Below are 25,919 nucleotides of genomic sequence, written 5' to 3'. Positions count from 1 at the left end.
TTTTGCTATTAAAACAACATTTGCGAAATAAATGTTCACAAATTATTTATAATCCTTTAAATTTTAATTATATAATAGTAATTTACATATTTGCTGGATGTTTCGTGATGTTAAAATATATATCTCATATAACGTATATCTCAATCTATTTATTAAAATGCAGTGTACAATAGCATGCTATATCTACAATAAAAACAACGAGGAAATATTCATATTTTGAAATTCGAGAAAGATAATAAAGATTACGATAAAGATAAACATGAATATTTGCCAATAAATTAATTATTTCTTTGGCGAGAAATGGATGCATATTTCTTCGCTTGGTCGGAAAATAAGAGTAGCCCCGTATTCAATTGCATCTGGCTTTTTTACACTTTTTATTCTCCACTTTCTTAGAATAGCTGTTAACATTGTTTTCTCTTCGAGTAAAGCAAATTTCTGGCCGATGCAGTTTCTTGGTCCGGCGCTAAATGGAATGTAGGCATACGGATTTCTATGTTTTGAATTTTCCGGAAGAAAGCGATCAGGATCGAACTTTTTTGGATCTGGCCAAACTTCCGGATTTAAATGCACTAATACAATTGCCAAAACAACTGTAATATCTTTTGGGAGCATATAATCACCTAAAAAAATATATTATAGGCTGTATTTCGTTCCCTTCTCACACTTATCATAAAATTATCATAAAATTTTATGTTAATAATATATATAATATATATATATATATATATATGTGTTATATATATATATATATATATTATATGTTAATAATATATATAATATATATATATATATATATATATATATATATATATATATATATATGTAATTGAGTTTGCAGTAAAAAAAATTATACTTTCGTAATCCATATAAAAATTGACACTTTTATGTAAAATCCAAACATATATTATTAAATCTACAACATATAATCTGTATGTGATAATAATTCTATTGAAATCAGTCTATTATGTAATAAAGTTATTTTTTTGAAGAATTTAAAACATGCGGCATAAATGATAAATAAAATTTTATACTATTATTTTATTATTTTTTGAATTCTGTCGCAAATTAAAGACTTTAATTTAAAGCAGATTTTTAACTCATTGATCTTTTGTTGTATTTATTTAGTTTCTAATAAATAAAAAATGGTACTTGTCTCAATAGAAATATATTATCTTCATTTTATAATTGAAAGTATAGTTTAATAATAATAAATTTTACAAATTTACAAATTAATATGAATATCTTAAGAGTTTTCCTTTATCTTAATATTAATAAAAATAAAGTCTTATACCCATTTTTACATCTTCTCCTAATTTTCTTGTGATCGTGGGTACACTTGGATATATTCTGAGAGTTTCCTTTATGACCCTATCGAGGTATTTTAATTGCGACAGTTCCTTTATGGTAGCTGGTGTTTCTGAATCTTTGAAAATTTCATCGAGTTCTTCATGAACTTTTTCTTGATGCTCTAGATTATTGCCCAAAAGAAAGAGCGTCCAAGTTATCGCAACCGCAGTTGTGTCGTGACCCTATATCATTATATAATCTTACTATTTTATATATCATTATATGTATATTCTTACTATTTTATAACACTCATTTGTAATTAAATTATAACACCTGATAAGAAAGAGTTTCGACTTTAATTTCAAAGATTTTTTCTCTTACCTCGAACATGAATGTATCGACTTGCGCCCGCAATTCATCATCGGTTAACGGAGCTTCATCCTTCTCATTCTGATCTAGTAATAGATCCAAAAAAGCTTTCCTCTTCCGCTTGGCTAATAAAACAAATTTCATAAGAATATTTCAAAAATTTACATCAGCTTAAAACATATGTATATGTATAATTATAATTTTATAATCACTTATATCAAGTTCATCATTTTCACTTTCCGTTTTGGTAAAACTGTTTTGCGATTGTCGTGTAATCTTTTTCTTACGTATTACCTGAAATTTAATTCTTTTGTAAATTTGATGGATTCATCTGAACAAGGAAAAAAAATAGATTTAATAATTAATTTAATAAAATTCTGCCGATATCTTAATACATCGTTAGTGTTGTTTTTCTTGCGCGTACCTCTCCTGTAAACTTATGGATTATATTAATCACTGATTTATATTCCTTTCCTGGAGACACTAAATTGTAGAGCCAATCTGGCCAAAGCCATGGTCGATAGAATCGCTCTATAATTAATTTCGAACCTCTAAAAATATGATTAAAACGTCAAACCTACATGATAGCATATTTATATTATTATGATTATGAATTAATTATAAAATATGTTATTAATTATTAGAAAATTTTCTTAATAAGTCAGTAATGTTGTCAATTATTATATTTTATTATTAATAAATTAACTTATAACTCATGATTTTTCGAACCTATGTATCGTAGCAGTATACTTGGTTTCCTCTTCTTGAGCATGTACATCCACACCCATTGCCGTTTCTGCAAAATAATAACTTAATGAATTTATTAACTCATAAATCTCTCAAAGTATTTACACTGCTTGTTCCAAAAAAGAAATGAAATTTATATTTATAATTATCAAAATTTAATGTTAAAATAAATTAATCTCTTTTTCTAATAAATATATTTAACCGTTGTTTTAATAGAAAAATAAATGAATAAATAAGCAATCAACTTATTATTACAATGAATGAATTTATTGATTTAATAAAATTAAAATTTAGTACTTGACAAGTCTTTATTCATATCCTAGCTCTTAGTTCAATTAATAGCTTCCTACTTAGTTTCAGTTAGCTTCCTACTACTTATATATTAATGAAACTCTTTTATGTTCAAGAGAAATATTATAAATATCATAATAATAAGATATATATATATATATATATATATATATTTATTTATTTATTTATTTATTACCACATATAACATCAAGAGCAGCATTATTAGCGAAAGGAAAAATATCGATAGCCTTCTCTGGATTCTTTGCTATCTCCTTCTCGAGACATTTTATCAAGATTTCTGCTTTTTCGGACATAATCACGGCAAACTGATCTAATATACTAAAATGGAACGTTGGCCCGATCAACTTTCTATCATGGAACCATTGTTTTCCTGTGAAAAGTAGTGTCGAACAGTACATTTATTTATATATATAATATGAAAAATATCATATGATATTTATATACCAGATATACGCATACATATTTGTAAATAAGTAAAAATGAAAATATATATTATTATGGGTTATATTATTATGGGTTTTCTTATTTCGTTATTTATCTTTTTTGCATATCGCCAGTGAATATTTATAATCTCGGATAAGAAAAATTGCACAACTTAGTAATGTTAATGAAGCTTGCCAATTTGAATAATTAATATTAACATAAAATCAGTCACATAAATTACATAAGTAATTGGAGATATGGATGTGAGAAAAAAATGTGTTTTCTTTTTTTTATCAAGATATACATATATACAAATTTACATAGTAGTATTAGAGTAAAATTTTACTTTTTCGTCTCTTAGTTTTTTTCGTATTTTTAGTTTATTTAAAATCGTTTTGAGAATAATCATACATCAAAAATGCATAATATAATATAAATTCGAATTACTTTTCATGTTTAACTAGATATTAAAAATATTCTATGAAAAATAGATAGAAAAAGATTATGGATTTACCTGTAGAAGTTAGAAGTCCTTTGCCTAACCAAGATTCCATCAATTCATATGGATGTCCTTTCTTGATATTTACTGTGCTAGGCATAATAATCTATGAAAATAAATTTAAACATAATGGAACCATTTAATAATTTATCATTTATTATATTATATAAAATGTCTTTTCTTGAAATTTTTAATTTCTTTTAGAAACAACTTCGTATGTAAAAAATTCTGTATATTCAATTTTTTTTGTTATTCGATAACGTTTTTCTCGATGTATCATTAGATTAAGAAACATTCAATATAATATTTTAAAGATATAACTGATAACTGAGATTAGATTGCTAAAGGGACATTAACTTGAAAATTTAATTTTGACTTGAACTATCTTTCTCGAAAGACATAATAAAGACATAAGAGATACAAAGGTTCATTAAGTTAGTTTTTAGATAACAGTGCTAAAAATATCAAAGAAATTGATAATGCCTAAATTGCTAAAAAAATCAAAGAAATTGATAATGCCAGTAAAATAAAAGACAAATAAAATAGATGCATGCATTATTTCTTAGTCTAATAACAAATTTTCTATTTAATTCAGGTAGTCTTGATTCATATTTTTAGCACTGTTATCTAAAAACTAACTTAATGTACCTTTGTATCTCTTATGTAGAAAAAAAGTATGTAGCTGAGTCAGCGTACATTATGATGATAATTTTCTTTTACATAGTATATACGATCCTTATAGCAAATTTTGACCAGTTTATTACATAAACAGTGACACAGAATACGACACACACACACACATATGCACACACGCACGCACACAAACAAAATTGTTTCACTGAAATGTACATATTATTACAAATAAATATACACATAATGAACAAATAAATATACATATAATGAACAAATAAATATACGTATAATTCATAATAACATATTATTTTCTATTTTACAATCATCAAAATGATAAATAGGAAAATCATATACTAGAAATAGATTATTTTCAATTGCAGATCTATATTTTAAAATAAATATTTATTTAAAAAAATTTTTTTTATTATAAAGAAAAAAAATTTTGTTATAATATTAAATAATTCATTATATAGCAATTAACTATTTTTCATATGTATGCAATTTATCAATTATGTCACTAATAACTGAGAAAATTTATTTTCTCCGTATAAATATATTGTGAAATTTTTAATAATAATTGTATTATTTAATATTAATATAACATAATATTTAATAAAGCATTTATAAAATTTACTCTATTGCAAGTAGTTTCACTTTCTCTCATAACAAATTATCATGTATTTATAGATTTGTCATTACAAAAAATGTAATAACTGATATTTTTAGAAAGATACTTTTTACTCTTACTTCTAATAATTCAGGTTTATAGAGATTAATGAATGGATTCATGCCTATCCAATATACGAAAATTCCTTCTTTAAATTGAAGCATGCGTTGTATAAACCATTGTATTCGTTCTGTAAAGCATATAATCAGATTTAGTATTAATTTTTATTTTTATACTGATTATTTACATATTACACTAATCTAAAATAAATGAGAGTACTTGTTTTAAATTTTTTGGTAAAATATATAAATGATATCTATCAAAACATAAAAACAATCTTATTTATAAAGTTCTTTACCATAATTTGTCAGTTTTAATAATTCAAATGTCACGCCAAAAGGAAATCTGCCATATACAGGAATGTTTTTGAGTTTTCGTCGAAGAATATATTGATGATATGATGTCGATATAATTGTGGGGATTATTAAAACAACAAATAGGGTGCATATTATTAAAGAGATTAAATCCATTTTCGTCACCTGTAATATGTTGAATAGTTTAAGTTATGAATATGTATAAATATATAAATTATTATTTTTTTAAATAGATTCACATTGGAATTCAATACATTGACAAAGATATCATTGACATGATTATATCATTATTATTAAATTTATCATTATTGTTATATTTATTTTTTACCTAACCGAGAGTATTTATTAAAAATGCATTATTAATGATATCATGCCGATTAGTATATAAATTTCATATTATGTACAGTTACATTTTTAAATTGATATTCGCACTTTATTGATATCAAGACGGTTAGTATATAAATATATATCATTGCACAAACTCGAATATAAAATCAATATTAGTGAGGAATCTTTCCGTTAATATTTTAACTCTTTCAAACATGGAATTTACGTTCTTGGAAAGAGAGATTTACGAAACCGCAATAAATTGTTTATATTCCATTTCTTTATCGTATTTCAATAATATTCTTAAAAAAATTTATTCTTAATTGTAATAATAATAATTTTTCTGTTTTTTAACGATAGAATCTTATTTAACGAATATATTAAGTATTACTTAATTATGCTATATTTTTATAATACGCTTAATTTTGAAAAATCAAAGAAAAGAAACATTTCACCATAAATATTCGTTCATCTTTTTTAATGAGTTTTTTTATTAAATCATATTGTTAACTATGCACAACTTACTTTGTGTTTNTTAATTAATCTTTTCTTAGTCTTTGGCCTCTCTCCATGTATCTCCTTCCGTGTTCTTCCAAGAGTACTTGATCTCTTCTGCGTATCTTGAATCCTTTATCCTTTCTTCTTTATAATTTGTCTGTATTTCCCTGCCTTTCTCCTCCAATCTTTGCCACACTGACTCTTTCCTACCTTTATTTTCCCAATACTTTTCTATTGACCATCCTCTTTTCTTCAAGAATTCTCTCTTGTCTCCTTGGCTTTTTTCTTCTCTTCTTCTCTCTTGTATTTTCCAGCATTCTCCCAGGATCGTGTTTCTTTCTTGTTTTTCCAACTTTTCTTCATATTTTAATGCTCTTTTTCCTATCTTAATTATTAAATCATCCCTGTTTGTTTCTTTCATCACTATGTAATCCGGTGTATTCTTGTCAAGCTTTAGCACCCATTTAATATATTTCCTTTGTATTCTTTCAAGTTCTTTCCTTTCTTTCCATCCCCAAATTTCGGCTCCATACATCATTACTGATTCTATTAGTGCATCGAATAATCTCATCCTTTTATCCCAATCTTCTTTAAATTTCCTCTCTCCTATGCTCCAAATTCTTCCTACTACGCTTTTAGCTTTACCTTCTAGCTTCTTAATTTGTCCTTCATCACTGCTGTTGCCCTTCATTATGTATCCCAGATATGTAAATTCTTTCACTTCTTCTATTACTTCCTCTTTCCATTTGAATTCTAATCTGGTTCTCCTTCCTTGTCCTTTTCTGAACACCATTATCTTTGACTTTTCCGTATTCAATTCCAAGCCTTTTTTTTCCAAATACTTTCCCAATCTCTCTATCATCTCTTTTAGCCCTTCTGGCGTAGTGGACATTAGTGCAACATCGTCTGCATATGACAGTGAGTAAATTTTCTTTCTCCCTAATACTACGCCTCCTTCTTGTACTTTTTTCATCTCCTCTTCCAAATCCGCAAGGCTCACATTGAACAAGGTCGGGCTGAGGGGGCATCCTTGTCTGACTCCTTTCTTCAGTTCCATTGATCTTACTCTTTTCTCTTTATCTTTATTGTGCTCTTTGTTCCTGTATATATGTCCCTTATTCTTTCCGTTATATTTTCTTCTATACCTATTTTCTCCAGCATGTTCCAAATTTCTTCCCTTTTTAGTCTGTCAAATGCTCCTTTCATGTCTGCGAATAGCACGCATAACTTTCCTTTTTCTCTTCTTATTGATTCATTTATCGCATTCTTTAGGATATATACCGCATCAATTGTGCCTCTTTCCTTCCTAAATCCTAATTGAGTCTCACTAAGACCTTTTTTCTCTTCTAAATTTTTACTTAACTTTCTTCTTATTATTTCTGTATAAATTTTATAACTCGTGTCCATCAACGTTATTCGTCTATAATTTTCCGCTTTTTTCTTGTCTCCTTTTTTATATATCGGTGTTATTATACCTTCCTTCCATTCTTTTGTTAACTTTCCTCCATTCCACATTTTATTTAAAATTTCCTTCATTTTTCCTCTTAGCTTTTCAATTCCGTAGATCCATGCCTCGTTACCTATTCCGTCTGGCCCTACTGCCTTCTTCTTTTTTAGCTTCCTTATTGTCACTTCAATTTCCTCTTCTGTAATCTCTTCTGTTATCTTGCAATCCGCTCCTCTGCTTCCGCCTTTTTCCAGTTCCTCATTGGTCACCTCCTCAGTTCTCTCTCCCTCCTCACCTATATCTATTTCTGTTCCTCCTAACTGTTTTGTAAAGTGTTTTATCCAATCTTCTCTTCTTATGTTTTCGTCTATTCCTTCTCTTCCATTCCTATTTTGATTTACGATTTCCCAAAACTTCTTCTCCGTTTTATCCCTTCTCATTTCTTCTATAATTTTTTCTCCTTCCTTCTCTAGCTTCTCCTTCAGTAGTTTCTTGTATTCTTTTCTTGCTTCATAAAATCTCTTCTGCCCTTTTCCTTCCTTCTTGCAGAGCTTTAGTAAATTCTTCAGTTCTCTCTTTTTCTGTCTGCATTCCTTATCGTACCATCTTTCTTTCCTAACTTTTTCTTCGATTGTCTTTTTTGGTATAGCTTTCCTTATTATTTCTTTTAGTTCTTTCCAGTTTTTTGCCCTAACTATTTCTTCTTCCTTTAGGTTTTCTTGATATTTTCTGATTCCTTCCTGTGTCCAATCCGTTATTTCTTTCCTTATCTCCTTTCTCCTCTCTTCTGTTTTTTCCTTCCATGTTACTTCTATTCGCATATGATCTGACTCTATTTTATCTCCAATTTTCATGTGCTGTATAATTTCTTTCCCGCTTATATTCGTTAACAGGTAGTCAATCGTTGTCATACCTCTTGGGCCTATATATGTAAATTCTCCTTCTTCGTCTCCATTCATGTTACCGTTTGCTATATACAATCCATTATTTCTTACTTCCTCCAACATTTTTTCTCCTTCTTTGTTAACTGTTTTATCCCTTGATTTTCTATTTCTTTCCTTCTCCATTTCGCTTCTTAGGTTGAAAGTTTCTTCTTCCTCTAGCCATCCTTCTTCTTCTCCTATCCTCGCATTGAAATCTCCTCCAATTATAGTTATCGTCCTCTCATTGTCTTCCAAAACTTTCTTGATTTCTTTCCAGTTTTCCTTTTTCTTCTCATTCATGTATGTGACAATTATCCTGTAGGTTTTTTCCTTCTTTTTCACTTCTACTGCTATTACTTCTTCTGTCGCTCTTAATCTCCTTTGTGCATCCATTAATCCTCTCCTTATGCCTAAGATTATTCCTCCCTTCGCTCTTCCCTTCTTATTATCTTTTCTTGCTTCTACGCATTCTATATCAAAATCTTTAAGCTTTTCTTTAATCCATTCTTCTTTCTCTTTTATTATCCAAGTTTCTACTAATCCTATTATATCAAATCTCTTTATATACTCTAATTTATCCTCCTTATTCTCTGTCATTCCTGCTATATTCCAAATTACCATTTTAATTTCTTTCTTGTTTTTCTTGCTGTATTCCTTTCTTTCCTCTTTTTGTATCTTCCTCACTTTTTCGAAAAAATTTTCCTCTCCATTCATCGAACCTGTGTTCTTCATTTTCTACTATAATTTTATTATATCCTACTCTTACGTTCTTACCTTCATCTTTATATTCTCGTGCCTTTTTCCATACTATTTCTCTGTTCCTCCTTTCTTTGAATGTGAGATCGTGATCTATGTATATTTTGGTTCCTTTTAGTCTGTTTTTATTCTCCATAATCTTTTCCTTTTCTTCTCTGCTGCTGCACTGCGCCTCTACTAATTCTCTTCTTCCTTTTATTATCCAAATCTTTATCAGCCTGATTTCTATCCCTAACTCCTTCTTAAGCCATTCTTCCACCATTTCTTTTTTTATCTCCTCCTTTATATTTATTCCTGTTATAATGATGTTTTTCTTCCTTATTTCCCTGTTCCATTCTTCCCACCTTTTTCCTCCATGTCGTTATCCTGACTCTTCTTTTCTTTCTTCTCCTCTTGTTTCCTCTCTTGTTCCTCATCCTTTCTCTCCATCTCCTTCATCTTCTTTATTTCCTCTTCAACCTTTTGCATCGCTTTTTCTATATTTTCCATCTTCTTTTTCTCTTCTTCTTTTTCCCTTACCTTCTCCTCCTCTTCTTTTTTCTCTTTTTCTTCTATCCTCTCTATTAATTCTTTGATCTTCTCCTCCATGTCCTGCATCCTCTTCTCCATTTCCTCCCATCTTTTGTCCACTTTTCTTATTAATGCCTGAGCCTCTTGTCTTTCTTTCCTTATCTCTTCTCTCTCCCTTCTACTCTCCCTCAGTTCGACCATTATCTTTTCCATCAAGTTCTCCTCCATCTCTCTCTCTCCCTCAGACCGCTCCTTCTCTGAATTCAACTCTGTTTTCTCTCCCCACTCTTCGTTTAGTGCATCGATTTCCTGTGCTGTCACAGGATTTTCTCTTTCTACTTGAACTATTCTGTCTCTTCTTGGTGATCTGTTTAATTTTTTCCTATTTTCAGACTCCCTCAGCAAATCTTCTACTGTCTCCTCTTCTTCCTTTTTTTGTTCTTCCCTTCTTCTTGCTTCTCTTCTTCTTCGCACTTTTTTTTCCGCAGGTCCTATTCCCTTCCGGGCTTTCCAGTATTTTCCTTTTGCTTGAACTCCTATTCAAAAACTCACCAATATCCCGTGTGTGTTCTGCCCCCTTTCTTGGTCTTCCCCTCCTTCTTGCACTACCCTCCCCCGCAGTGAATGAGTTCGCTCTTTTCCCTCTTTCCACTAACGGTGTTCCGAACGTCTCTTCCTTCTTCCCCTCTGGTTACTTCCTCCTGTTCCTCGTTCCTTGTTTCGTTCTTCCTCGGTGTCTCTTCCCCGTCTTCACTTTGCATACTCTATGACCATCGAGGCCTTTTCCTTGTGTGTTAGGCTTGAGGTTCAGGTTCTTCACCTCGCCTCACTTTCCTCTCTATATCCTTCCTACTCTATGGCCGGATTCGGGCCTTCCCTTATGAGTCAGGTCCCAATCCCGCCTTTTCTCCTACCTCGCTTTTACTGTCTATCTTCTTCTGTCTTATCTTCCTCTCTTTCTTCCTCTCACTTTCTTCCTTGCTCCTTTTACACCTTATTATTAATCCTTCACTCCGCCACTTCCTTCACCCTTTCATCGCCTTTTCACTTGATCAGCTCCAAAATCAGAACAAAATCACTAAAAAATTCCGACTAGAATTGTAGCCTCTGGGCTAAGAATATTCGCATATGAGGCTTGCAAAAGGCCACGTCATGCTTTGACGTCATTGGGAGCGTATGATGTATTTTCAATAATTCTTATTTCAACGGAGTTTAACATATCCAATTTATATACCACAGAATTCGCAGTAACTATTCACAGTCAGTGTCCAGTTTTAGACAAAAAGAATTCACTTTATACTTCACAATATGCACTCAAAAGCGGAGCTCCTCGACACGTCCACACGCCACGACCTCCAAATCTCATCCCCTCGAGAAACTCGTTATATAATCTTTTCATTTGACCACACGATTAACAACGAACGCTGCATCAGTTCCCGATATATCTCACAGGATGCTTTTTACGTTGGTCATGTCTGCAGAAAGGTGACCACAATGAATTTACTCCGGAACGAATTTCGTGATGTACTTTGAGAAAATGATGACCGGAGTTCAAGCAGGATCACATCGTGCACTGAAAAAAAAAAGTGTTAAATCAAAACTTATATACTTAAACTAACGCGTTCATTGTTTCGTATATACTCAACAATTAATCTTCTTGGAAGAATTTAATAATTTTAAATTTTAACAATATTATAGTCTTATTTTAATATTGTAATTGTCATCTCAAGAATATATAATTATTTCATTCTACTTTAAGAAAATTATAATCTTTGATTTAAAAATGTTATTTTCTAGCCAAGATTTTCTTTTCCATTCAAGAAAATTAAATCTTAAATCATGAGAATATATTTTTTTCGATTGAACTATATAAAATGGCTTCATTCAAGTAAGCAATTTTATTCAAGCAATTATATTCTTCTTTAATTAACGCAATATAATCTCATTTCAAGATTTCCATGATAAAACTAAATATATTTTCAAAATAAGAATGTCCTTTTTTTCTGTGCGTGCACACACGGTCGTGTAACAGCATTTCAATATAGAGAACTGCTAACCTAAAGAGTGAAATCATAAATACGCCAAAAATATATATTATGCTGATTGATGCAAAAATTTGCCTAGGTAAAATGCAATAATTGATCAACATGAAATATAGATATAGGTACGCCGTCGATGTCCATTTAAACAAGATTAATGCTATATCGCATATAGATTCAACACTCCGTATAAGAGGTATCAGGGTTCACAGAGCAAACATGGAGTTACAATTACTCGAAGGATTACATGAAAATCTACAGGCAAGTCTTGTTTCATTTCTTTGCGAATTATTTCATTGTATGTAGTTTGATATAGTTGTTTTTGCATTTATAATAATCTCGCATACATCATTATTCAAAAATAAAAATTGTTGTTTTTTTATTTAAATTTCTTAATGTTTTGCAGACTAACCTTTCCTTGAATCAAGATTTGCTATGGAATTTGGATTTGTCGCATTCAAATTTTGATACTATTTGTTCAATTGCAAACACTTGTAGATTCAAAAAGAAACTCACAGTAGATGGAGCTAGTAAGGTAATAATTCTATTACTGCCCAATTATCATGCATCAGTATTTCACAAAAATAAAGTTGGTAATCTTATGAAGAGCTTGAAAGAAAAAGGTTTTATGTCCCAAATTACTACAATATGCACGGGAGTGCGACTTGACTAGGTACATTAAAATTGCACATAAATAATTAAGTAATATGATTAATTAAATCTTAATAACTAACCGAAAACAATCTAGTGAAATTACAAATTTTATTATATTACAGTTATATTTTTTATAATCGAGGAAGAAAAAACAATACACAATTTTATATATTTTTTGTTCCGTAATTTCTCTTCTTTCAATAATAATTAATTAATATTATTAATATTAATTATAATAATTATTAATATTAATTAATAATTATTCATATTAAATTATGAAATAATTAGCGAGAAGTTACCGTAAATATTTTTATTGTAAACTTTGTCAAAACAATTAATTTTTTATATGCAACTCCATTTGGTGATTTTCGATAATGTAGATTGATTGAGAGAACTAATGACATTTCATTTCATAGATTTTATTTATGTAGACTTTTTCATTTTGTTAATAAATAGTTGTGTATATTTCGATTGATTATTAAATAGTCTATTATTACACAGGGTGTTCTAAAATGTACGTCAAAAATTTAAGAGATATTCCTCACACACCTAAAGGATGAAAAAAAATATATATATGGATATAGGTGCGGAAATGCTTATTTCAGGAGTTATTTTAAAAATACTGTTAGCTGTATTATTTACACAAGGAAAAATTTAGGATTAATTATTATAGACAAAAATGCCACCAGTGCGTGATATTCGAAATCTTCATAACCGTATCATCACTGCAGGTTGCGAGACAATCCGCTGTACGCCAGACATTTTGGAACGTGTCTGTGAATTAATGCGTCGACATGTCACTGCTTGTATTCAGGAAAATAGTCAACATTTTCAACATTTATTATAACATACTCAAGGTCACATTAAAATCAAATGTAAATAAGATTAAGTAAACGATTGTCGTCTGCAATAATTAATCCTAAATTTTTCTGCGTGTAAGTAATACAGCTAACAGTATTTTCAATATAACTCCTGAAATAAACATTCCCGCACCTATATCCATATAACATTTTTTCATCCTTCAGGTGTGAGGAATATCTCCTTACATTTTTTACATACCATTTTAGAACACTCCGTATAGTCTACTTTTGAATACGTAAAAAACAAAGACGTGCATTAAAAAAGATGCAAGATAATGAAAAGGATGATTTTTTTGGTACAATTTAATAAACGCAAATAATAAGACATATAAAAAAGCCAACTTATACTAATGTATTTGTTTAAGAAACATTTATGCTTTCTCGCGTATAACATTATCATTCGATAAATGCAATAAAGGAACAAAAATTTTTCAAAAATAACAAAGTGCGTATCTGAACAAATATAATAAACGTGTACATGTTTAAATTTTTAAATTACTATTACAAATATATGCGTTGCTAATAGATAGTAAAAGAGAAAAAAATGTTCATTTTATTTTTTTATTTTACAGACTGGAGCAATTTTATACATTGAAATCTTACATATATGTATATATGCATGTAAAAAAATTAATGGACAAAGCATTATCCTTTTCTGGATTTTTATTCTCAAGATATAATCGAGATGATGCATTTTACTTATTATTAATCGAAATAAGCTTTTCGCAATGCAATCTAAAAATAACAAGGGCGGCGCTGTTTATGGTCTGCATTAAAATTACATAATCGAATTCTATTAAATGATATAATTCAATGTACGAGTATTTTATTTCAATTACAAAATAATTTGCGTCAAAGTATTTTGTTCGTATTTGCATAAAATATTACATCCGAAAAATGTAGATACATTTATATGTGTACTACGAAACTAGATATGTAAATATTATACTGCTGAATAATATACAAATAAGTTTGGCAGCGTCGAGTTTTTTAATAATTAAAATTTTTTTAATTATGAGCTACATGAATCAACTGTTCATCGTTGAAATCGGGATTCTGAATTTTACGACAAAGATGTAATAACTTTCGACGAAAATGTAAACATAATTTTTCTTCATGTAATTATTTATCAGCAATCAATCACATCTAACACACACACACCACAACAACACAACACACACACACAACACCACACGCACGACAACAGCACGACACGCACGCACGCACCACGGCACGCCACGAACGCACGCACGCACGCACGCACGCGACGCACGCAGACACCACGCACGCACGCCACGCACGCACGGCACGCACGCACGCACGCACGCACGCACGGCACGCAACGCACGCACGCACGCAACGCACGCACGCACGCACGCACGCACGCACGCACGCACGCACGCACGCACGCACGCACGCACGCACGCACGCACGCACACGCACGCACGCACGCACGCACGCACGCACGCAACGCACGCCACGCACGCACGCACGCACCGCACGCACGCACGCACGCACGCACGCACGCACGCACGCACGCACGCACGCACGCCACGCACGCACGCACGCACGCACGCCACGCACGCACGCACGCACGCACGCACGCACCACGCACGCACGCACGCACGCACGCACGGCACGCACGCACGCCACGCACGCACGCACGCACGCACGCAACGCACGCACGCACGCACGCCACGCACGCACGCACGGCACGCACGCACGCACGCACGCACGCACCGCACGCACGCACGCCACGCACGCACGCACGCACGCACGCACGCACGCACGCACGCACGCACGCACGCACGCACGCACGCACACGCACGCACGCACGCACGCACGGCACGCACGCACGCACGCACGCACGCACGCACGCACGCACGCACGCCACGCACCACGCACGCACGCACGCACGCACGCACGCACGCACGCACACACCACCACGCACCACCACCACGCACACACACACTGTTGATAAACATAAAATAAAATCGCGATTTAGAATAAAATCGTGATTTAGAAATATATGTGTTAGTTATATAGGCTTCACTTTGTTTGATAACTCTTATTCTATTTTCTTTTAATTTTTTCGGAAGATCCAATATCGAGGCTCCAATAAACATGCTCAGCTTGCAATTTCAATACGCAGGTAAAAACCAATATATGGACCGAGTTTTTTCGATATTTAAAGGTTATACAGCAATAATTAAAATAAGATATATTTATTGTTAATTCTGATTAAGATATGAAATAATTGTTTATATATGTTCAACATGTCATTGAATTTTTTATCGTGCGTACATACATGTTATGTCAGTTTAATCTTTCGCACAAATTTATTTCACATAATTACTTACTTTCATCGGTAAATATATTATCAGTATAATTACTAGAGTTTTGTTGAAAGTCAGTTTATTGTATGTTTTATCGAACTATTGTAATTATTTTTATACTGAATTCTGATAAATTCTCTGTTAAATGCATTGAAAAAAAAATAATGTTAAATCAATATCGACGTATAATTGGAATTTAATTTATTAATTCAAGAACATTATTAATTAAATCAATACGTCAATTCTTAAATCGAAAGCATGATCTGATTAATAATGTTATTGAATAAATAAAATAAATTTGAATTACACTGATGTTATTGATTTAACATTATTTTTTTCTCAGTGCATTAGTAATTATTATGTAATAAAATAATTAATTTTATGTATTATTATTATTCAATAATAAGAAATTAATAAGATGTCAATTATAAGAAATAATAAGATGTCCAATAATAAGAAAATAACAAGATGTCCAATTTCATTTACATTCGTCCGCAAACGGACGAATGTAAATGAAATTGGACATCTAACTAGCGGATGCTTTTCTCGTATCAGACGTCAGAGACGTCTATTAGATTAGATATCTGTACTTATATCCATCATGACCTAATGTTTAATCATCTTTGACCCATAATAATAAAAAACGCTTTCTTCTAGCCGAAATGATAAATTAGATGTTAAATGACAGTTTTGATAATAATTATATGTAGAGACACTGAAATATAGAAAATATGCAATCTGACTTTTTAAAATTTTTCCGAATTATGAATTTTTGCAAAATTTAGAATGTAAGAAATTGTGTTTTCTTCAGAGAGAGAGACACACTCTGAAGACAATACAAACAAAATTCTTTTTGCTAAATGAGCGCAAAATTTCTTTTTATGAATTTGATAATAATTAATGTTAGTTATTATATAATTTTTTTATTACATTTGCCCAATACCGGTGGGCTGGCTAGGCGCAGACGTAGATAATACATAAACTACAAAACAGATAGAGAATGAGAAAATGAAAATAGGATTCAGAAACTAATCCTAAGAAAATTTTTATATATATTAAATTTAAATTTCATTCAGTCATAATTATTATATCAATTTAAATATGTGCGTTTATATGCTGCTTTTATTTATATAAAATATACACACACACACACATACACATGTGTATATATATATATATATATATATACATATATATATATATTTACATATATATATATATTTACATATATATATGTAAACAACATTTTTACATATATTAATATTTTGCTATTAAAACAACATTTGCGAAATAAATGTTCACAAATTATTTATAATCCTTTAAATTTTAATTATATAATAGTAATTTACATATTTGCTGGATGTTTCGTGATGTTAAAATATATATTTCATATAACGTACATCTCAATCTATTTATTAAAATGCAGTGTACAATAGCATGCTATATCTACAATAAAAACAACGAGGAAATATTCATATTTTAAAATTCGAGAAAGATAATAAAGATTACGATAAAGATAAACATGAATATTTGCTTATAAATTAATTATTTCTTTGGCGTGAAATGGATGCATATTTCTTCGCTTGGTCGGAAAATAATAGTAGCCCCGTATTCAATTGCATCTGGCTTTTTTACACTTTTTATTCTCCACTTTCTTAGAATAGCTGTTAACATTGTTTTCTCTTCGAGTAAAGCAAATTTCTGGCCGATGCAGTTTCTTGGTCCGGCGCTAAATGGAATGTAGGCATACGGATTTCTATGTTTTGAATTTTCCGGAAGAAAGCGATCAGGATCGAACTTTTTTGGATCTGGCCAAACTTCCGGATTTAAATGCACTAATACAATTGCCAAAACAACTGTAATATCTTTTGGGAGCATATAATCACCTAAAAAAATATATTATAGGCTGTATTTCGTTCCCTTCTCACACTTATCATAAAATTATCATAAAATTTTATGTTAATAATATATATAACATATATATATATATGTATATATATGTTATATATATATATATATATATATATATATATATTATATGTTAATAATATATATAATATATATATACATATATATATATATATATATATATATATATATATGTAATTGAGTTTGCAGTAAAAAAAATTATACTTTCGTAATCCATATAAAAATTGACACTTTTATGTAAAATCCACAACATATATTGTTAAATCTACAACATATAATCTGTATGTGATAATAATTCTATTGCAATAAGTCTATTATGTAATAAAGGTATTTTTTTGGAGAATTTAAAACATACGGCATAAATGATAAATAAAATTTTATACTATTATTTTATTATTTTTTGAATTCTGTCGCAAATTAAAGACTTTAATTTAAAGAAGATTTTTAATTCATTGATCTTTTGTTGTATTTATTTAGTTTCTAATAAATAAAAAATGGTACTTGTCTCAATAGAAATATATTATCTTCATTTTGTAATTGAAAGTATAGTTTAATAATAATAAATTTTACAAATTTAAAAATTAATATGAATATCTTAAAAGTTTTCCTTTATCTTAATATTAATAAAAAAAAGTCTTATACCCATTTTTACATCTTCTACTAATTTTCTTGTGATCACGGGTACACTTGGATATATTCTGAGAGTTTCCTTTATGACCCTATCGAGGTATTTTAATTGCGACAGTTCCTTTATGGTAGCTGGTGTTTCTGAATCTTTGAAAATTTCATCGAGTTCTTCATGAACTTTTTCTTGATGCTCTAGATTATTGCCCAAAAGAAAGAGCGTCCAAGTTATCGCAACCGCAGTTGTGTCGTGACCCTATATCATTATATAATCTTACTATTTTATATATCATTATATGTATATTCTTACTATTTTATAACACTCATTTGTAATTAAATTATAACACCTGATGAGAAAGAGTTTCGACTTTAATTTCAAAGATTTTTTCTCTTACCTCGAACATGAATGTATCGACTTGCGCCCGCAATTCATCATCGGTTAACGGAGCTTCATCCTTCTCATTCTGATCTAGTAATAGATCCAAAAAAGCTTTCCTCTTCCGCTTGGCTAATAAAACAAATTTCATAAGAATATTTCAAAAATTTACATCAGCTTAGAACATATGTATATGTATAATTATAATTTTATAATCACTTATATCAAGTTCATCATTTTCACTTTCCGTTTTGGTAAAACTGTTTTGCGATTGTCGTGTAATCTTTTTCTTACGTAATACCTGAAATTTAATTCTTTTGTAAATTTGATGGATTCATCTGAACAAGGAAAAAAAAATAGATTTAATAATTAATTTAATAAAATTCTGCCGATATCTTAATACATCGTTAGTGTTGTTTTTCTTGCGCGTACCTCTCCTGTAAACTTATGGATTATATTAATCACTGATTTATATTCCTTTCCTTGAGACACTAAATTGTAGAGCCAATCTGGCCAAAGCCATGGTCGATAGAATCGCTCCATAATTAATTTCGAACCTCTAAAAATATGATTAAAACGTCAAACCTACATGATAGCATATTATTATGTTTATGAATTAATTATAAAATATGTTATTAATTATTAGAAAATTTTCTTAATAAGTCAGTAATGTTGTCAATTATTATATTTTATTATTAATAAATTAACTTATAACTCATGATTTTTCGAACCTATGTATCATAGCAGTATACTTGGTTTCCTCTTCTTGAGCATGTACATCCACACCCATTGCCGTTTCTGCAAAATGATAACTTAATGAATTTATTAACTCATAAATCTCTCAAAGTATTCTACACTGCTTGTTTCAAAAAAGAAATGAAATTTATATTTATAATTATCAAAATTTAATGTTAAAATATATTAATCTTTTTTTCTAATAAACATATTTAACCGTTGTTTTAATAGAAAAATAAATAAATAAATAAGCAATCAACTTATTATTACAATGAATGAATTTATTGATTTAATAAAATTAAAATTTAGTACTTGACAAGTCTTTCATATCCTAGCTCTTAGTTCAATTAATAGCTTCCTACTTAGTTTCAGTTAGCTTCCTACTACAGCATATATTAATGAAACTCTTTTATGTTCAAGAGAAATATTATAAATATTATAATAATAAGATATATATATATATATATATATATATATATATTTACTTATTTATTACCACATATAACATGAAGAGCAGCATTATTAGCGAAAGGAAAAATATCGATAGCCTTCTCTGGATTCTTTGCTATCTCCTTCTCGAGACATTTTATCAAGATTTCTGCTTTTTCGGACATAATCACGGCAAACTGATCTAATATACTAAAATGGAACGTTGGCCCGATCAACTTTCTATCATGGAACCATTGTTTTCCTGTGAAAAATAGTGTCGAACAGTACATTTATTTATTAAAAATATCATATGCCAGATATACGCATACATATTTGTAAATAAGTAAAAATGAAAATATATATTATTATGGGTTATATTATTATGGGTTTTCTTATTTCGTTATTTATCTTTTTTGCATATCGCCAGTGAATATTTATAATCTCGGATAAGAAAAATTGCACAACTTAGTAATGTTAATGAAGCTTGCCAATTTGAATAATTATTATTAACATAAAATCAGTCACATAAATTACATAAGTAATTGGAGATGTGGATGTGAGAAAAAAATGTGTTTTCTTTTTTTTATCAAGGTATACATACAGGGTGATTCAAAATAACCCCTGTGTCCGTGAAATGACACATTGTTGAGTCAATTCTAAGACGATTTTTCATTTTGCAAAATTTCGTCCGAAGCTTAGTTTTCGAATTATTAAAAAAAGAAGTTAACGCATGACGGGTCGGATACAAGAGGCAGGCAAGGGTGACGCGAGACCCGTCAGACGCGGGCGCTTACGCGGGGCGCCTGCTGCGATCAGCTGATCGCTATACACACAGACACACATGCGACACATACATTCTCTCTCTGTCTGCTGTCTGTCTGTCTGTCTTTCTCTCTTTCTCTCTTTCATTCGCTCACTCTCTCTCACGTGTATTTTTTTTTTTTTTTTTTTTTTTTTTTACGAGAGGGGAAAATGCATTTTATGCATACCCACCGGTCGATCCAGTGAGTTATGTGGGACTCGAGTACCAAGTCGAATTACCAACTCGGTACTCCCTACCCACTAAAAACCCCTCTCTTTTCGCGAATTTTCTTTGACACACTGTCCCTCTGTCCTTCCCGAGATCCGTTTTCACATAACGTTAAAAAATAGTTATTATTACCTTGTTCGATGACTTCTGATGTATTGCTGTAATTGCTTGAAGGAGAAATGAATTTTCCGATAGATCGTACGTTCTCAAATTTAACGTAGATATCACGTTGCACAAGACAGAAATCCACACTAAATTATTAACTGAAAGTTTTTCTTCTTTTATGCACTGCATTCTTTTATAAACTTTAACGTAATCACATTTATTTATTCACTCGATGAGACGAGAAATTTACTGATGACTCTATCACTAATCACTGTCGAATAATAACTGTTGGCGATTAAAAATCACTCGATGAAAGAAACACGCGCGGACACGTTACTACACGACGCGACAATGCGACGATAATTACTCGGCGACTGCAAGTACCGCTGCTTCCTTGTCATGGTAGGTTGCGGTAGGTTAAGGTACTACTGGCGCTATCGAACGCGATCATGTGTTCGATTGAAGAATGCGTGGTAGACGTAAAGAATAAACATTTAACATATTAATATTATTATCATGAATGTGTGTGATGTCCATACATCGTATGATATCTATTTAAAAATTAATTAGATTAAATAAGTGTTTTTAAAATATTTATTACTTTTATACACCCATATTAAATATTAATATTAAATATTTATTTAATTATTTTATCTATATTATTTACTATTTTATTTAACTATTTTATTTAACTATTTTATCTTTAACTATTCTATTTATTTATTTATCTATTTCATCTATTTATTTTTAACTATTTATTATCAATGATCGAAAATCGGTCATTGATAATAAATAGTTAAAAATAAATAGATGAAATAGATAAATAAATAAATAGAATAGTTAAAGATAAAATAGTTAAATAAAATAGTTAAATAAAATAGTAAATAATATAGATAAAATAATTAAATAAATATTTAATATTAATATTTAATATGGGTGTATAAAAGTAATAAATATTTTAAAAACACTTATTTAATCTAATTAATTTTTAAATAGATATCATACGATGTATGGACATCACACACATTCATGATAATAATATTAATATGTTAAATGTTTATTCTTTACGTCTACCACGCATTCTTCAATCGAACACATGATCGCGTTCGATAGCGCCAGTAGTACCTTAACCTACCGCAACCTACCATGACAAGGAAGCAGCGGTACTTGCAGTCGCCGAGTAATTATCGTCGCATTGTCGCGTCGTGTAGTAACGTGTCCGCGCGTGTTTCTTTCATCGAGTGATTTTTAATCGCCAACAGTTATTATTCGACAGTGATTAGTGATAGAGTCATCAGTAAATTTCTCGTCTCATCGAGTGAATAAATAAATGTGATTACGTTAAAGTTTATAAAAGAATGCAGTGCATAAAAGAAGAAAAACTTTCAGTTAATAATTTAGTGTGGATTTCTGTCTTGTGCAACGTGATATCTACGTTAAATTTGAGAACGTACGATCTATCGGAAAATTCATTTCTCCTTCAAGCAATTACAGCAATACATCAGAAGTCATCGAACAAGGTAATAATAACTATTTTTTAACGTTATGTGAAAACGGATCTCGGGAAGGACAGAGGGACAGTGTGTCAAAGAAAATTCGCGAAAAGAGAGGGGTTTTTAGTGGGTAGGGAGTACCGAGTTGGTAATTCGACTTGGTACTCGAGTCCCACATAACTCACTGGATCGACCGGTGGGTATGCATAAAATGCATTTTCCCCTCTCGTAAAAAAAAAAAAAAAAAAAAAAAAAATACACGTGAGAGAGAGTGAGCGAATGAAAGAGAGAAAGAGAGAAAGACAGACAGACAGACAGCAGACAGAGAGAGAATGTATGTGTCGCATGTGTGTCTGTGTGTATAGCGATCAGCTGATCGCAGCAGGCGCCCCGCGTAAGCGCCCGCGTCTGACGGGTCTCGCGTCACCCTTGCCTGCCTCTTGTATCCGACCCGTCATGCGTTAACTTCTTTCTTTAATAATTCGAAAACTAAGCTTCGGACGAAATTTTGCAAAATGAAAAATCGTCTTAGAATTGACTCAACAATGTGTCATTTCACGGACACAGGGGTTATTTTGAATCACCCTGTATATACAAATTTACATAGTAGTATTAGAGTAAAATTTTACTTTTTCGTTTCTTAGTTTTTTTCGTATTTTTAATTTATTTAAAATCTTTTTGAGAATAATCATACATCAAAAATGCATAATATAATATAAATTCGAATTACTTTTCATGTTTAACTAGATATTAAAAATATTCTATGAAAAATAGATAGAAAAGATTATGGATTTACCTGTAGAAGTTAGAAGTCCTTTGCCTAACCAAGATTCCGTCAATTCATATGGATGTCCTTTCTTGATATTTACTGTGCTAGGCATAATAATCTATGAAAATAAATTTAAAAATAATGGAACCGTTTAATAATTTATCATTTATTATATTATATAAAATGTCTTTTCTTGAAATTTTTAATTTCTTTTAGAAACAGCTTCGTATGTAAAAAATTTTGTATATTCAATTCTTTTTGTTATTCAATAATGTTTTTCTCGATGTATCATTAGATTAAGAATTCTATATAATATTTTAAAGATATAACTGATAATTGAGATTAGATTGCTAAAGGGACATTAATTTGAAAATTTAATTTTGACTTCAACTATCTTTCTCGAAAGACATAATAAAGACATAAGAGATACAAAGGTTCATTAAGTTAGTTTTTAGATAACAGTGCTAAAAATATCAAAGAAATTGATAATGCCTAAATTGCTAAAAAAATCAAAGAAATTGATAATGCCAGTAAAATAAAAGACAAATAAAATAGATGCATGCATTATTTCTTAGTCTAATAACAAATTTTCTCTTTAATACAGGTAGTCTTGATTCATATTTTTAGCACTGTTATCTAAAAACTAACTTAATGTACCTTTGTATCTCTTATGTAGAACGAAAAGTATACTGAGTCAGCGTACATTATGATGATATTTTCTTTTACATATATACGTCTATAGCAAATTTTGACCAGTTATTACATAAACAGTGACACAGAATACGACACACACACACACATATGCACACACGCACGCACACAAACAAAATTGTTTCACTGAAATGTACATATTATTACAAATAAATATACACATAATGAACAAATAAATATACATATAATGAACAAATAAATATACATATAATGCATAATAACATATTATTTTCTATTTTACAATCATCAAAATGATAAATAGGAAAATCATATACTAGAAATAGATTATTTTCAATTGCAGATCTATATTTTAAAATAAATATTTATTTAAAAAAATTTTTTTTATTATAAAGAAAAAAAATTTTGTTATAATATTAAATAATTCATTATAATAGCAATTTAACTATTTTTCATATGTATGCAATTATATCAATTATGTCACTAATAACTGAGAAAATTTATTTTCTCCGTATAAATATATTGTGAAACTTTTTAATAATAATTGTATTATTTAATATTAATATAACATAATATTTAATAAAGCATTTATAAAAATTTACTCTATTGCAAGTAGTTTCACTTTCTCTCAATAACAAATTATCATGTATTTATAGATTTGTCATTACAAAAAATGTAATAACTGATATTTTTAGAAAGATACTTTTTACTCTTACTTTTAATAATTCAGGTTTATAGAGATTAATGAAGGGATTCATGCCTATCCAATATACGAAAATTCCTTCTTTAAATTGAAGCATACGTTGTATAAACCATTGTATTCGTTCTGTAAAGCATATAATCAGATTTAGTATTAATTTTTATTTTTATACTGATTATTTACATATTACACTAATCTAAAATAAATGACGAGTATCTTGTTTCAAATTTTTTTGGTAAAAATATATAAATGATATCTATCAAAACATAAGAACAATCTTATTTATAAAGTTCTTTACCATAATTTGTCAGTTTTAATAATTCAAATGTCACGCCAAAAGGAAATCTGCCATATACAGGAATGTTTTTGAGTTTTCGTCGAAGAATATATTGATGATATGATGTCGATATAATTGTGGGGATTATTAAAACAACAAATAGGGTGCATATTATTAAAGAGATTAAATCCATTTTCATCACCTGTAATATGTTGAATAGTTTAAGTTATGAATATGTATAAATATATAAATTATTATTTTTTTAAATAGATTCACATTGGAATTCATATACATTGACAAAGATATCATTGACATGATTATATCATTATTATTTAATTTATCATTATTATTATATTTATTTTTTACCTAACCGAGAGTATTTATTAAAAATGGATTATTGATGATATCATGACGATTAGTATATAAATTTCATATTATGTACAGTTACATTTTTAAATTGATATTCGCACTTTATTGATATCAAGACGGTTAGTATATAAATATATATCATTGCACAAACTCGAATATAAAATCAATATTAGTGAGAATCTTTCCGTTAATATTTTAACTCTTTCAAACATGGAATTTACGTTTCTTGGAAAGAGAGATTTACGAAAACCGCAATAAATTGTTTATATTCCATTTCTTTATCGTATTTCAATAATATTCTTAAAAAAATTTATTGCTTAATTGTAATAATAATAATTTTTCTTTTTTTAACGATATTGGATCTTATTTTAACGATATATTAAGTATTACTTAATTATTTGCTATATTTTTATATAATACGCTTAATTTGAAAAAATCAAGACAGTGAAAAGAAACATTTCACTATAAAATATTCATTCTTTTTTTAATGAGTTTTTTATTAAATCATATTTTAAGTATGCACAACTTACTTTGTGTTTTAAAAAAAATAAAAAACAAAATTAAAAATCTCAAGTAAATGATAATAATATGAGAAATAATAAGATTTCGATACTTACTATCGCAGCACTTAATATTGAATAAATGATATGTGGTCAAAATATTTGATACTCATAGCAGATATTGTTTCACAATTAATCACAACAATTTATTAAGCTTTATATAAATATAATGTAATTAAATACAAAAAGA

At 29.5% G+C, this 25,919-nt stretch overlaps 2 protein-coding genes across 3 annotated transcripts; both read right to left on the bottom strand.

Moving 5' to 3' along the window:
- Positions 1-129: 129 nt before the first annotated feature.
- On the bottom strand, positions 130-25,919 carry LOC105250292 (cytochrome P450 4C1-like). 2 transcript variants are annotated; one of them, XM_025406740.1, is made up of 11 exons: positions 25,787-25,919; positions 5,299-5,479; positions 5,021-5,130; positions 3,656-3,746; positions 2,894-3,088; positions 2,389-2,455; positions 2,084-2,210; positions 1,872-1,953; positions 1,672-1,784; positions 1,295-1,532; positions 130-623 (listed from the first exon to the last, which is right to left on the bottom strand). In XM_025406740.1, exons 2-11 carry the CDS (start codon positions 5,468-5,470, stop codon positions 283-285), a joined length of 1,536 nt encoding a protein of 511 aa, XP_025262525.1. In that variant the 5' UTR covers positions 5,471-5,479; positions 25,787-25,919; the 3' UTR covers positions 130-282. The 2 variants fall into 2 exon arrangements, with proteins under 2 accessions (XP_025262525.1, XP_025262524.1); XM_025406739.1 differs by lacking the exons at positions 130-623; positions 1,295-1,532; positions 1,672-1,784; ... (5 more) ...; positions 5,021-5,130; positions 5,299-5,479 and adding exons at positions 17,203-17,550; positions 18,236-18,473; positions 18,613-18,725; ... (5 more) ...; positions 24,540-24,649; positions 24,822-25,002 and having other exon boundaries at positions 25,787-25,802.
- LOC112637322 (trichohyalin-like) lies at positions 7,202-9,754 on the bottom strand. The gene is made up of 4 exons (XM_025406763.1): positions 9,610-9,754; positions 9,284-9,559; positions 7,615-9,108; positions 7,202-7,485 (listed from the first exon to the last, which is right to left on the bottom strand). The coding sequence occupies exons 1-4, from the start codon at positions 9,752-9,754 to the stop codon at positions 7,202-7,204; spliced, it is 2,199 nt and encodes a 732-aa protein (XP_025262548.1).

Source organism: Camponotus floridanus, unplaced genomic scaffold, assembly GCF_003227725.1.
Source record: "Camponotus floridanus strain SB8 unplaced genomic scaffold, Cflo_v7.5 scaffold152, whole genome shotgun sequence".
NCBI lineage: Eukaryota > Metazoa > Arthropoda > Insecta > Hymenoptera > Formicidae > Camponotus > Camponotus floridanus.
This window is presented reverse-complemented; position numbering and strand designations above follow the sequence as displayed.